At 40.7% G+C, this 15685-nt stretch overlaps 1 protein-coding gene across 1 annotated transcript; it reads right to left on the minus strand.

Moving 5' to 3' along the window:
• Nucleotides 1–650: 650 nt before the first annotated feature.
• Nucleotides 651–14633, minus strand: LOC103779973 (baculoviral IAP repeat-containing protein 6-like; the record flags this gene model as incomplete). Its single annotated transcript, XM_008947620.1, has 6 exons — nt 651–1504; nt 2540–2674; nt 6809–6997; nt 11109–11186; nt 13579–13740; nt 14416–14633. Coding segments are annotated over 6 exons (962 nt in total), but the record flags the coding sequence as incomplete, so codon positions are not given.
• Nucleotides 14634–15685: the final 1052 nt, after the last annotated feature.

Below are 15685 nucleotides of genomic sequence, written 5' to 3' on the forward strand. Positions count from 1 at the left end.
GAGGTATGTACAGTCAGGACAGACCGTGGATTAACACAAGATATCAATGTAACAACAAAACCTGTACTTTGGTCAGGACTGTCAAAGTCTGTCAAGCGTCAGCATAAGAACACAACCTCAGTTGGTGCCATTTTTAATGATTAGAAATAATACATTGTAAAACAAAAAGTGAAAAAATTCCAGCATGATACTTATAAACCAAGAACAAATAGAAAACAAAAAAGCATCTTTTTTTGCCTGATTTATAGTATTTATAATACAACAGATCGTTAGTCTGAGGTAATACCAGTAAGAACTTCTTAGTCCTTCAAGGACTGCTCAAAAACTAAGAACAGCGATAGTAATGCCTGTTATGTTAAAAGCCAGACCTGATTATTAAATCAAGCAAATACCCTTTTTTAGTTAGGGATCAGTGGTTGCAAGTATAAAACTGGAAATAAGTCTATACAGTAGGAGCCACAGAACGCTGTAGTCCTGCGTGGCACGTCGTTAGCCCCTGTCACTACTTCAGAGTACAGCGGGTTATGTAAAAATCAGACATTTCCACAGAGAACAGACTTTCTTCCAGAGAAGCCCTTAAGAAATTTAGAATACTGTTGGTTTGCATCAAATAGCCAAACGAAAGATGAATTCAGAAGCCCAAATTTTGGCATGAGGTAAAACCATGTGCATTTATTTCCTCTGCATTTTAGAATTAGTAAGCATAAAATTAAAACATTTGACTGTAATGAATTCAGTCATACAAGTGCAAGTCTTCGGCTAGAACGTATTTTATGGCAGTTTATTTTTAAAAAATGTACCAGTAAATCATAAAAGAGGGATTATGTCCATTTAACGTTTATTGAAGTATACAGGAGGTTTTCTTTAGAATCAAATATGAGCATGAATATATGGTCAAACGTAAAATCTATCAAATTCAGTGAAAATTTTCTGACTTTAAATAGTAGCTGTAAGAATGACCAATATATATTCTTTGTTACAACCGCCCTCACTCTACAAGTAAAAAAAAAAATAAACATTCAGTAAACATTCTTTCCTAAGGTAGTTTCCCTTATATATCAGTGATTTATCCATTTCTTGTATACATAACTTTTTAAACATACCAATCAGTGGTTCTCACAATTGAAAAATAAAAGCACAAAAAAGTTTACACTCTTGTACAGGTAAATAAAAGATCATCTTGAATTAAACTGTATATCCTTAAGGGCATAGTATAGTTTCAGTTTCATTACCTATTACATAATTAGCTTCTTACATACAAATATTGACATATTTGGCTTGTGCTTCAAAGCCTTTGTGTCTAGAAAGTCCACGTCAATGCAGCTCACAACTTGAAGTCGGTGGGGATATCTTTACTGCTGCTGGGTTTGACCTGGTCGTGCAGCATGGCCTCCTCTGCACTCGCCGTGGCGCCGCACTTGTCGGTGGGGTCCTCGCTGTCCGGGTCCAGCCCCTCGGGACAGGGCAGCTTGAGGAGCTCCTCCCGCAGCTGAGCCGTGTGGCGCTGCACACACAGAGAGAGGCCGGCGCGGGCGGCCGTGGTTAGAGCGACACTGCACGACACCTGGCAACGCGAGGCAACAACGAGAGGGGCGAACAGAAAAGGGGGCAGGGTACTGCTTATGGGGCTGGCTACACTCTTCCCCTGCACTGAAGGATCGGTGCTTCCCTTGTAGGGACAGAGTAGTTAGCAAGTGCTGCTAGGGACAAGCTAAAGGCAGCAGGCAGACCTGCAGCAAACAAGTGCAGCGCCTTAAATGCTGTGCTACCCGGCTGGCAGCTGAGTGGTGTTCTGTGCTCACGGCAGAAACGGGCTTGGGCTGGGAAGGTCATACAGTCAGAACAGCAATTTATAAAGAGCTTGTGATGCGCTCTGTTACAGAGACAGATGTGCACAGAGATTCGGATGCTGGGTGTGGTAACCAAGAGTAACTGCATTTTGACAACCGGTCACATTGAAAGAATGCAAGTCTAGCAATAGGAAAAAGAAGCCTTTGCAGTTTTTTTGCCCTCTTTTGCTCCTCAGGGGAAGAAAAGAAAAAAATAGGTCTGCTGTTTGTGTGGACACAAAATACACAAATGACAGCACTTGGCTAGGAAGGAAACACTGATAATGGTTATAACTGTTGATAAAAGTTAACATCGTGTAAAACTAATTGGAATTGCACACTGTTTAATAACTGTGCTCATCTATTCAAAAAGCTTGCTGTCTGGCAAGGAACTGATTGCAGTGCAACTTTATCAGAGACACCCACCCACTCTTAGAGAGGACAAAACAAACGCTCTGTGTCTTACATAAGTATTTATAGGACAGTCCAGGCACTAAAGGAAAATCTTACTTGCAGAAAAAAAATTACTGAGAAAGCAGAGTGCGCATACAATTTATCTCTTGGCAGCTGGGAAACTTAGGCTTGTTTACATGTTTTCAAGTTGCTGGGGTTTTCTTTCATTGTTATGATAAAACTCAGCTGCTGAGCAATTTCATTGCCCTTTGTCATCTTTGGATTAAAGAACATCAAATTACAAAAGCAAGTCTCACCTTTAGAGCTGCTGCGTGATGGGACATTGTCCTGCCTACCCGTTTGTCACTGCTGTACTGCTGTATGTCTGCTATCCACTCCTCACACTGAGCCATGATCTCCACTCTTTTCAAGTAAAAATGTTTGTGGATGACCTACAAGAACACATCCCGAATGAAGTTAACAGCAGAATCACATACTTCAATAATACAAACTTTGCAAGACTCCCACGAGACTAACGGGATATAAGGAACAAGCAAACAAACAAAACCCAATCAGTATGAGGGTAATTCAGTATTGAACCAAGCTGCAGATAAGTTGTGGAATTTCTGTCCTTGGAGGTTTCCAAGAGCCAACTGGAGAAAGCCCTGAGGAACCTGGTCTGAATTCAGGCGATCCTGTTTTGAGGAGGTTGTTGTCCTGGGCGTCTTCCAGTTCTGTATGAATCTCTGACTTACACGCAGCGCCTCCCACCGCAGCACCTGCTCGTGTTCTCTGGGTGAAGGGTAAAGCAGTGCCAGAAATACGGCGTCGCACCAGGGAAAGGAAGAAGGGACAGCAGAAGGCTGGACACGTTCTTCAGTTGGAAGACGATACGACTGTGCAGGCCCTACGTATGGATGTTTGTGCCTGCCTGAGGGGCAAGGTTACACAGGTGCAATATTAAGGCTTTTACTCTTGCTTTCACCGTCCCATCTTATTAAAGAAGCGTTTATTAAGGAAGTGTAAGCACCGGGTCTTCTCCTGTCACTAACCACGTGCTGCCTGAACAGAAAACCAAGCAGAAACCTTGCCAACAGTATGAGCATAGGAACATAACATGCTTCTGCATAGAGAAGAAGCTGCTGTGGAGGAGGCACACCCAGTTACATGCACTAGGCAGAGACAGCACCTCTGGGGACACCAAAATTCCCAGGCACTAATAGTTGAGATGCCCGTGGTTTGGGTTGGAAGCAGTATTTGTAATTTTGGTATTTCTGTACAGATCTGAGTTTAAAAAAACCCCAACCAATCAACCCTCAGACAAAGTTGTGAAACTGACTTAGTGCTGGCTTCTCTTAAGCAGTTTTAGAAAACTCTGCCTGGTGAAAGAAACAATAAAATCAAAGAAATTTTATTAAGCACAGAGAGTTCTTGGCAATATTGCAACATAATTGACAAAATCATCTTTCCCCCTAGAGGTTAGAGAATATAGCTGTCTAAAGAAAAACTGCCTATTGAAAGCATAATTGACTTCGGTTCTGGATGTAATCCTTATACCCATAATGGAGCTTGGAAGAACTCCCAAAGACTGGCAGTTTAGATCTCCTGAGCCTACCTGTCGTTTAAGACACTGAAGAGAAGAAAGCTCAGATCTGTGGAGACAAAAGATCTCAAGAGCTGAAGGATCTACATTCTTTCTTAGACCTCAGTTTTCAGGATGCCTTTGCACTTCTGTTGCTGAATGATCATCATTGCTAAGGTTTCTAACACAACCCTACAAAAAAACCTAGAAGCCTTAACAAGCAGCTAGGCTCCCAGAGAATTGCTCAGATAATCTGTACCAGAGATGCATTTTCATTTGGATGGGGCCACAGAGATGTAGCCCTCTTCCAAAATTCAGCTACTGCATCAGAGAAAAATGTCATGCATTCCAGTGCATAATTTCCATTTTTTGAAGAGCAAATAAAGATACACACCAGTTTACATAAGGCTAGGGAGTATGTATTCAGAGATGCAGGAGGGCTTTCCAATGTTGCTCAAGTTGATAAGGTAGTGGGTAGGATCCCAAGCTTAAGCCAGTACAATTGGGTTTTTAACACAAAAGCAACCTATGCTCGCCTCAATCTTCTCCTTACAGGACAGGCTATCAGAGCTTCAGATTTCTTCTCAGAATCTCGAGGGTTTCATCATACTGTCCTAAAGACCTCAATGCAGGGAAAACCAGAAAACCGTATCTTGGAAACAAGGAAAACTGCAGTTACATAAACCAGAACAAAACAATTTGGATGCAAAGCTTTTAAGTGCTGGTCAGTTCTCTTCTGTGCAGCAAAACTGTTGTCTGTTCACAGGTAACAGAAGGGAGTTTCAGATGTTCATGATACCTCTGCAAACTGCTATCTACCTCTTAATGCTACTTTCCATTTATGTGTGTGAGGCCTTTTGGTACTTAAAAGGGGCTTATAAGAAAGATGGGGACAGACTTTTTAGCAGAGCTTGTTGTGACAGGACAATGGGTAATGGTTTTAAACTAAAAGAGGGTACATATGTTCAGAGATGATATAAGGACACTTTTTCTTCCCCTACAGTGAGGGTGGTGAAACGCTGGAACATGTTGCCCAGAGAGGTGGTAGATGCCCCATCCCTGGAAACGTTCAAGGTCAGGTTGGATGGGACTCTGAGCAACCTGATCTTGTTGACGATGTTTCTGCTCACTGCAGGAGGGTTGACCTTTAAAGATTCCTTCCAACCCAAACCATTCTATGATCCTGTGTGTGGCTCAGCTGATCTCAGTCCTAGCTACACATCACATTTAGGAAGGTAGTGGCTGTGTTGTTTTAACATCTGCCTTTGGTAAGGGACGAGTCATCTGCGCTCAGGGAATGATCGGTTTTCCACTGAAGCACCACCACTGGGACACACCTTAGTTCTTCACCTTCCTGAAGAGGGGTGGGACGTCAGCTGACAAGCTGCCTTTGTCATACAAGCAGTAAAAAAGTTAAGCTGCAGAGTAAGCACGATATTGCTGAGATTCTTTTCAAAAGAAAAGTGCAGTAGCAGCAACTGGGATTCATTTGCCAAATACTGTAATATTGCATATCCTTCATTTCTCTATGTGTGAAAAGAAAGATGGAGTATTATCATCAGGGAGCCCGCTGCCTTCTTGTATCTTCAATCAATTTAAAATTACTGTAATTGGAGAACTTTTCTTGCAGAAGTGAAACTGTTACATTTAGCTAGGAAAAAAGGACCTATTAGCAGAGGTTATTCGATTATATGTCACAATATTATCTTTACCATGTTCTTCAACTTATTGAGTAAAACATTTAAGAGGCAATTTAGAACAGCCACCGTGTTTTTCTTCATTAATCCAAGACACCAGAGTACACTGCACATGCTTTTCCACCTGCATTATTTAACTCCTGTTGGCAGGTGAAATGTCTGTGTTTTCTTATTCCACATGACACAGTGATTCTAATGGGAAAAAGATTTTGCATTCTAAAGAATGTTTTTATTGACAGCAAAGGAAGGATGGAAGAATACCTGCTCAATTAGATGCCACACTTAGCAATGTATAAAACCCTGAAATAATGGGGGTTTTCTTAGCATTTTAGTATGCAGACAATTGAAAGCATAGGTGATGCTACAAGATGGTTCCACCCCTCAGTTCAGAACTGGCAACAGTTTTGGTAGTTCAGAGTAAAGTGCATTTTTCTCCGAGTGTTTGCAGGTAGCACTGTGAGATGACTCATGTTTGACAAACCATTTTGCATTAATATTCATACAGATTTTCTATCTTTTATTTTTTCCTTGAATGCTCTGCCATATACACCCAAGTCTCTGAGATCTAACTGACCTGCTCTGAGAAAGGAGCTGGACTACAGACACTGACAAAAGTCCCTAACAACTACATTAGTCTAAGATGCTATGGGTGGGTTAGTCCATTTTCAGGAATGTAAACAAAATTTGATTTCTTTCAAGTAATTTTTTTTAACACCGTGTGAATGCATGAATGTTAGTATTACTTTTATCAGCATCAAGGCAGTTGTATTCAAAGGCATTGATTTCTAGTTTAGCACAGACACTTTCTGGATCCTCCCATAAATAACCTACAGGCTGATACTTGTTTTAAAGTATGTTTCCAGTTTGCATTGGTTTTTGTGTATCCAGCATGCCTCCTAAAACTTGCTTCAAATTCATGCTTCTTGGAAAAATGTTTCCTGTTAGCTGTGCTGACTAACACACACCGAGGGCCCATCTGTAGGGACGATCAACAGTTTCCACATGAAATGTAAAAGGTACCACCTGCCATTAAGAACGAGCCAAGCTGCATGAACCAGGTTTTATCAAACTCTGTCAAACCTCCCTAAAGGTCAGTCCCAATTTGTGTGCATTCCCCTCTCCCAGGAAAGAATCTGTGAAGTCAGGTGTTCCTTGTTCCCTTCAGTCTCCAGAGACAGTTGCTCTAGGGAATAAGGAGGCTAAACCAGACATCTCCTGCGGGATGTTTCTCAATATTTGCAGTATTCTTAACAGTCAAACAAGAAAAATAAACCAACAAGATCTTTACAGCTTTTCACAAAACCTACCTCCTTAAAACATGGCGATGGATTTCTGATTTGTTCAAGCATTGCCCACTTGACCGTTGCCTGTCGTATGTTTCCATCGTATTCTCTGGAGCTCTGGGTCCCACTGGGAGTACCTCTCGATCGTTCGTAACCTGGCTCATTAAAATATGGTTCTGCTACCAGGATTAGGGATTGGACAGACACTAACACCTGTTAAGAGAAGAAACTAAATATTAGAATTGTGCCACCCACTTGTTTTCACAAATATACATAGTTTTGCTTACCTTATATGCAAACCCACTTCTATGGCAAAATGCTGTCACTTGTAATAGAGCTCTCAAACCAGAACTGTTACTACACAAAGAACCCAAGTCCTATGACCAGTGTCCTAACGACTGAGAAAATTACAAATAAAAGGCAAAAAATAACGAAAATACCAATCAAAGAAAATTTTTTAAGGAAGAGATGTCTGATTGCACCCTTTTGTGAAAGAAAGTGTATTTCTTTATCAAAGTCTCATTCAACAGTTCCTGAACTTTTCCTGTGGCTGAGTGTACCAATTCTTCTAATTCTTAACTAGATGGGAAAGGAACAAGGGAGATAAAATGCAAACCACTCAAGTTAAATTTTAGTGTACATGCTCTCCCGCTTTTCTTTCAACTGCATTCAATTAATTTACATATGTTTTTACCCTTTAGCTTCAGATTTTACATGTAACACTGTGTGTCAAATGCCATTAAAAGTAAACTTCAGTATTTTGAGATAAGAAAAAAAGTTTTAAGTACAGTATCAACACAGAACCAACTATTAAGTGATAAGGAAATAACCATTTTCCCCTTTTCAATTTTATTATCAAGTATATGTGGGAGTAGATGCTCACATCCATACATAAAAGGCACCTAAGTATATAGCCAAATATTCCTAATATAGAACAAAGAGTTAAATAAATCTGTAGGGCACTTAGGAATCCAAATGTATACTTATTGCATGATTTGATCGCTTGACAATTTTTCCAGGATTAGAATGTTCACCCCTGTCAACTTCTTGTTGTACTTAATGAAAACTGTTACATGGAAAAATGTAACTAAATAGGTAGAAAGACATAACTGACTTTAAAAAATTATTAGATTTTATGTACTTAGGAATAAGTCCAGCAAAGATTTTAGGGATTACAATTCTGTGGCACAAACCTAGTTCCAGAACTGTAAAGAAGGACAGCCCAGAGCAGCTCAGTGTTTATCCTGCTGGATAGGGCATGTGGCTGCACGCTGGGAAATGGGACCTGGGATCCCCTGTTGGGCCAAGACGGAAAATTCAGCAAGTTTTCCTGTTTCCCAGGCAGGTGCTCCAGCTGCCTCCTGTTACATGGCATCGTGTGCACCACCACATTGTCTCCCATGCCCACCATCTATTCACCTAGAAGCAGCCACGGCTGTTCCGCATTACATTTAAAAATTACAGTACAGATAAATGCATTAAAATATACAGCATGTGTCACAAACCAGGTCCCAGCAAGGAAATGGCCACTGAAGATATTAAAGAGAATATTAATGCCAATGTGCTAAACCAAGGTAGAAATCTTCAGGTGCAACGCTTCAGGTACCTAAGGTGTTTTGGTGATCTGTGGCCTTTACATGGGTCTGGAAGTAGCTGGGGTTTGCTTTTTTAAATTTTCTATTTTAGATACATTTTTTTTTTTTTAATAGCTACAGTTGAGAAATTTGCTACTATGCAGCATTGTAATTTCTTGGCCTTAATAACCAGCTGTTTCTTTGAATTATAATTGCAACAAATGAGAAACTCTAAATGGATCTTCCAGTTTCATTTGTGTTATAAAAATTAATTTTTGAAGTATTTTGGGTGGTCTGACAATAGTTTAATCTCTGAGCCAGAAAAAACATGTAGTGTCTAATTCTGTCCAAGCAATTTATTCAGTCCTACAGCTGTTTTCCACTGAAAAGCTACAAAGTGTTTTTCTCCAGTGTAAGGGGGCGACTTTTTCTAACAGCTTTCTTGCTATTTTCAAAATGAAACCCTAAAAAACCCTCTAAATTTTGAAACTTAAATACTTCATGACATTTGTAACAATCAAATATAACATTTTAATCTAAGAAAAAAGACTTCAGTAAGAAAATAAGACTTCATAATACTTGTACCTTTCTACACTGATTTTATCATTATAGTCCAAAATTTCAGTTGGTCTCTTGATAAGGAAATTGTACCTCTGGAAAGTGACGCTGCATAAAGAACCACAATATAGATCTCCAAATCGTAGCTGTCACCTTGAAGGGAGAGGGAACATACCTTCAAGAGGGAAAATCCCACAATCTCTCTTGGACACCTGTCCTAGTGTTTTGATCACTCTCATAGTGAAAAAGTTCTTCCTAATATTTAATCAAAATTTCCCATGTCCCACCTTGTGTCAATTGGTACATGTCCTAGTGCTCTCCATCTTTAAGAGGTATCTGGTTCCATCTTCCCTGTACCTTCCCCATTCAGCTATTGAAGACAGCAGTAAGAACTCTTTGCCATTGGTCCAGCCACTTTTCCACCCATCTATAATCCACGCCTCACCAATTTGGCTACAAGGGTACCAAGGGAGACTGCATCAGAGGTCTTGATGAAGCCAAAGTAAGCTACATCCACTGCTCCACCTTAGTGCAGAGCCAGTCACCTCACTGTAGAAGGTGGACAGGGCAGGTTATGCAGGCGCTATTCACTCCCAGCAAATCCACACTGGCTCTTCTCTACACTTTTCTTGTGTACTTGAAAAAAGCTTCCAAGAGGATTTGCTCCATAATCTTCCCAATGACCCAGGTGTGGCTGACCAGTCTGCAGCTCCCCAGATCATCCTCCTTGCCCATTTTGGTGTTGGGTGTGAGATTTGTCAGGGAGCTCCCTCAATTGTTCTGACCTTTCAAAGCTAGTGGCTCTGCAGTGACATTACCTGGCTCCCTGAGCGCCCCTGGACACATGAGATTTTGTTCCATGGGCGTGTGGGTTCAGTCACCTTGCATACCTTGCCTCTGCTGTGGGCAATTCCTCATTCTCACAGACCTTCCTAGTGAGGACTCAGTGACCAGGGAAAGCAAACCTTACCCCGAGGAGTGCGGCAGAGATGACCGCTGCCTTTTCTAGGTCCTTGTCAGTAGGTTCCCTGCCCCACTGAGCAGCAGGAAAGCTTACGGAAAATGTCACCTTGTGCTGCCAACACATTTTTAAGAAGCCTTTCTTGTTCCCCTTTATATCCCTTGCCATTTTCAACACCAGCTGAGCTTTGATTTTCTTAATTTCTCTCCTGAATGCTTGGCCAATGTCTTTACTTCTAACAGGTACCCCATCACCTTCTTCCACCTTCTGTACACTTTCTTTTTTCTGCTGAGCTTAGGAGGGAGCTCCTCGCTTACCCACGCTGGCTTTCTGCTGCTCTAGCTTGACTTCCACACACTGCAATTGACCACTCTTGAACTTTCAGGAGACTGATCAATCAGCTCTCCCAGGCCAATTCCTTAACAAGCTGAATTCTCTTCTGCTGAAGCCCAGGGCTGTAATTCTACTATGCTGAAACAGGAACTGTACAGTCTTTTAGGATTTGGGACAGAAAACATACATTGTGCTATGTAATAATTACCCCAAGGAAGGAATAAATTCAGAAGGTGCCACAGGAAATCAGCCACTGCAGGCTTTACTCTTATTTAATGTGTGTACTTATTAGTCAGTGCATTTCTAAGACATCAAGCTGAGAAGTATAAGGACTGAATGTCCTAATAAATTCCAGTCTAATTTAATAGTAGTTGTTATTGAACATGGTATACCTACACTTTAGCTCCCTTCAGCTTTATTCCCCTATTCAGTTTACTGGTAGGCTTTGAAGGAGCACCTGTACAGCTGGCACTAGTATACTTCACTTTCTCATCTCTCACTATGTGGAGCCTGCTTTGTCTTCACCATAAACAGCTTGTGTTAGAGACATTATATGACTTCCAGAAGGTGATGTCATCTTCCTTTTTTTTTTTTTTTTAATAAAATATTTGAAATAATCCAAAATCACCCAAGAGAAGTCCAGGCAGAGAAAGAAGGAGCTGCATACATGAAGAGCCACTCCTCAAGACCAGACCAACAGAAATCCAGGTTGGAAAGAGCACTTTGAAGAACCTGTCTACTCTACAGTGTTTCTTTTCTGGTGTTCCAAGAACATTTTTTTTGACTGTTTGAAGAAGAAAATTCTTGTTTAAAAGCAGTAGAAAAGGAATCCTTAGGACCAAACGACCACATGCTACTCCTAAATGACACCTACTGAAGAGAAAGAATAAATGCTCACCTGCAAAAAACTCGATGTTTGGGGATTCCATTTCTCTTCTGGCCTCCCATGCCATGTGTTAAGTATGCTTAAACACACCTGTAAAGTTGACATTATTAATACCACAGACATGTTAAAATTTTTCTGCTTGTGCAGAACAGAAAACATCACATTTAATTTTTAGAATACACTTACACAAGAGTTTTAAAAAGACAGATTTGATTCCTGTGAAACTAATTTGAAATGAAAGCAGATAAAAATAACGTGCATAAGCAAGAACAGCATGTTAATAAATGAACAGAACAAGGCAGATTACTTTTCTTCAAGGAAAACCCATGGATTCTAGGGGCTCCAAAAATAAATGAATCACAAAAACTATCTGATTCTTTACTTTCCTCTTTAAATACTGTTCTAACACTTGTTGTGGTTTTTAGAGACAGTCGTTCTGCTTAAGCATGTGAAAGGTCATTTCTGTCATGTGGACTATCAAGGTACTGAAAATACTCCTTAACTTTTATGACTGATCTGGACTTTAAGGGAGTCTATGGAGTTCTTGAACTTTATCACAAAATGGAACAGAGACAGAGAACACAAAGAGACAAAATATACAGGAGAAATTTAGAAGCCAGTATTTGCCAAGGCAAGCTACGTAAATAGAAAAGGAGAAAGTCTCCAGTATGAATTACAATCTCTATCCATATTAAAAGAAAACCCCGTGACTAGCACTAGCTTATGAAAACAGGGAGCATGGGGAATCTGTGAATGACTGTGGAATAAGGGAAAACACTAGCCTATGGATTAAACGTTTACATGAAAATCCCCAAAAGCTGAAGAAGTGCCACAGTGCTACAGCCAAAGCTATTCTGTGGGTCTGTGCTTCAGTGGAGATATACATGTAACCATCTCTGTAGAGGATTTCATGTGTGATGATTTGCAATACAAACATGCATCTGCCTGATTGGCACTTCACGTTTTGGAGCCTTTAAAATGAGCCACAACGTACCAAGGAGATGGTAGGTGAGAAAGGGGAAAGCTTGTTTGGTTTAGCTTTTAGTATTATTTCCAAAAGCTTTATCATTTTTTGAGAAAACTGTCAGTCAGTCCACATTTTACACTTCCTTTTACAAAGCATACTGAGGTTAAGGAAAGTCTATCTTCCCTCAAGAAAAGGCACTTTTGCATGGAAAAAGAGACAAGGCACTTGGCAAACACATTCAGTTGCAGCTGATATGAAGCATAATTGGCCATGGAAAGAACCCTGGGTATTTCAGCGAGCCAGAATAGACTTCTGCCTGGTTAGTTTGGCAAAGAAGGTGGAAAAGAACATTTTTTATGGTCAAAATTACTTGCATTTTGGTCCAGCTCATAAAGGCTTTCAAGAATCTCCAAGACTATTCAGAGCGAAGATCATTCCCCATTTAATCCCGGAGTGGAAGGGGCTGGATATTATGTAGTCCAACCCCCCTGCCAAAGCAGGTTCACCTAAAGGTGGTTGCCCAGGGCCATATGCAGGTGGGTTTTGAATATCTCCAGAGAAGGAGACTCCATGACCTGTTCCAGAGCTCCATCACTCTCAAAGTAAAGAAATTTGTCCTTATGTTCAGATGAAAGTTCCTGTGTATCAGTCTGTGCCCATTGCCCATTGTCCTGTCACTGGGCACCACTGAAGAAGAGTCTGGCCCCATCCTTCTAACATCTTCCCTTTAGGTATTTTTAAGTGTTGGTAAGATCCCCTCTCAGTCTTCTCCAGACTAAACAGCCCCATGTCTCTCATCCTTTCCTCATAAGAGAGATGCTTCAGTCCCCTCATCATCTTTGTTGCCCTCTTTTGTACTCTCTCCAGTAGCTGCCTGTGTCTCTTGAACTGGGGAGCCCAGAACTGGACACAGTACTCCAGACGTGGCTTCATTAGGGCAGAGTAGAGATGGGGAAGAACCTCCCTCGACCTGCTGGTCACACCTTTCTTAATGCACCTCAGGATACCATTGGCCTTCTTGGCCACAAGGGCACACTGCTGGCTCATGGTGAACTTATTGTACACCAGGACTGCTAGGTCCTTCTCCGTAGAGCTGCTCTCCAGCAGGCCAACCCCCAACCTGTACTGGTTCATGTAGTTACTCTTCCCCAGGTGCAAGACCTTACACTTGCTCTTTTTGACCTTCATTAGGTTCCCCTCCACCCAACTTTCCAGTCTGTCCAGGTCTCACTGAATGGCAGCACAGCCTTCCCATGTGTCAGCCACTGCTTCCACTTCTGTATCATCAGCATACTTGCAGAACACTCACTCTGTCCCTTCATCCAGGTCATTCATGAATGTGTTGAACGCCTGAAACTGTTAAATCACTCTTCATCTCAGTTTGAAGACCAGTTTTAGCCAAACAGCTTCCTTCAGTATGTTAGGAGGGGCTAGATCATTTCATTGCAAAAGGAAACTAGTTTCATTCATTTAGCTTCCTTCTTATATCTATACAGAAGAACAAAGCTGACCTACCTTGCCATCATTGTAAAGGTTTGGATTAAATCTCACACTGTGGCCTCCAGTTGTTTCCAGATTCACAAGTGGAGGGGAATTAGGATAGTCTTGTGGAAAATATACATCAAATTCAAAGCAACCATTTGCATAAGGGGTGTCTGCAGGACCAGTAATGAGAACCTACCGTTGTAAAAAAAGAGATGACAGTTTTTTAAAAAAAAAACAACTTATATTTGTCTCACAGTTGAGATTTTTATAAGTTTTATTTCCACATGCTTCTTACCAGAAAATACTGTTAGACATGATAATTATATGCAGGCTGTCAGTCTGTTCATTCTGATACTCTGAGCATGTGAAGCCCTCCACTAAAACCCATTTCTCCAGAGTACAAATGGAAAGCCAAACAGAAGAAGCAAAAACTCCACCTCCGATTGGATGCTACTTATTAACAGAATTTTTCTCCAAACTTCAGGTCCAGAAATACTCAGCGTACTTCTCCATACCTACTGCTTTTACTCTACTTCAATGGTCCTATTTAAAGATAGATATTGACCATAACAGAGTAACAATATTAAACTTTTTCCTTCAGAAGAGCTGGAGAAGAATGAACCTTGTTCTGTGAGTCTCCTTGGCGAACAGAGCGCTCCTGGGGTAGATGGATTCTCCCTGACCCCCACCAAGTTATCTCAAGATCTTGATCAGATGCTAAAATATTACTACTTACATTAAAGTTTGGACAGCCAGTTAAAAGTACCCATTAGATACTTCTCAGGTTTTTTTAAGACTTAAGGCACCTCCTTAAACTTTTATATGCCAAACTACAGGAGAGAAATAAAAATCATTTTGCTTCTTTACCTTCATGATGTCAAGGCGCTCCTCGTCGCAGCGTACGAAGACGCTGGATGAGGAGGAGAGGGGCAGTGAGGTGGAAAGGGTGACGGCCTCCTGGGCGAGGCGCCGGGCTCTGGCAGCACTGTTGGCGTCACTGGCGTTTTTCACCTGAGACATGTAGTGGTAATTTACTTTAAAAACCAATTTTCCGTCATCATCTTCGGAAACCATTTCAAATGTATCTAGAAGAGAAGAAAATTTTAATGCATCCGGAAAAGAGTGAAGTTAATAATGGATGAGCCGTGGCTAAAAGCTCCGAGTGTTTAAATCAGGAGTTTAATCTGCATTATACTAATGCAAAAAAGACGTTTTTTGTGAGTTAGCAGTGATCACAGAAAACAAGGCATTAACAGTCCCCAGGTCAAATTGATTTCCGCAGTGAATTTACAACCTTTCAGATGCAACTTGTCAAACATACACCATTTCTGATTTGGAAAGCTACCAGTTACTCCAGACCAGGAATGCAAAGACCCTTAAAAATACACGGCACTGCTAATACAGGAATTGGTGTGAAGCAGAGTGCCAGCAGTATTCAGTTGTGTGGTGGTTGCAGTGTTATTAAGGAATCATAAATAATTACAGTGAAGCTGGTTTTCTTTAACCACTTACTACAGAAAGTCTGTAGCACAGCTGCCAGGGTGAAAAGCTACAATTACAAACCTCCCCACCTCCAATCCTTGGCACGCACCCCACAAACATTTGGAGGAAAATCCCTTACAAATACAACACTAAAGATATGTGATTGCAAATGTTGTCACTGCAACTCCAAAAATACTCAAAGAACACATTTTTGCAATAATTTTATAGCTCTTTTTGGGCAAGATACTATTAGTTCTTTATTTTTTTTTTTTTTTCTTTAAATTCATTCACTTTCTGGCCAAAATTCCCACCGTTCTTCCAAATGCAACATACTGCACTCCATGAAAGGACACAATGAAGTTTACCACTGTTTCCTTTTCTAAAAAAAGTACATTTTGACCTAGATTCTGGTCCACTTAAAAAAGCAAAACCTACACTAACAAATATATAGAGAGTCATATATGAATTTTTAAAAAAGCCTACTAACATTTCAATATAGATTGGGGACTGAAAGACTCACAAATCATTACTGGAATGGAAACACAAAACACCATCATTGAATTCCTCTGGTCCCTTGAATTAATCTATTGTTAAAACAGTTATGAGTTCAAAGAGCACATTAGTTGGTAACTTTTAAAAATAATTATATATATAT

The sequence above is a fragment of the Merops nubicus genome, unplaced genomic scaffold (genome assembly GCF_000691845.1).
Source record: "Merops nubicus isolate BGI_N331 unplaced genomic scaffold, ASM69184v1 scaffold7909, whole genome shotgun sequence".
Lineage (NCBI taxonomy): Eukaryota > Metazoa > Chordata > Aves > Coraciiformes > Meropidae > Merops > Merops nubicus.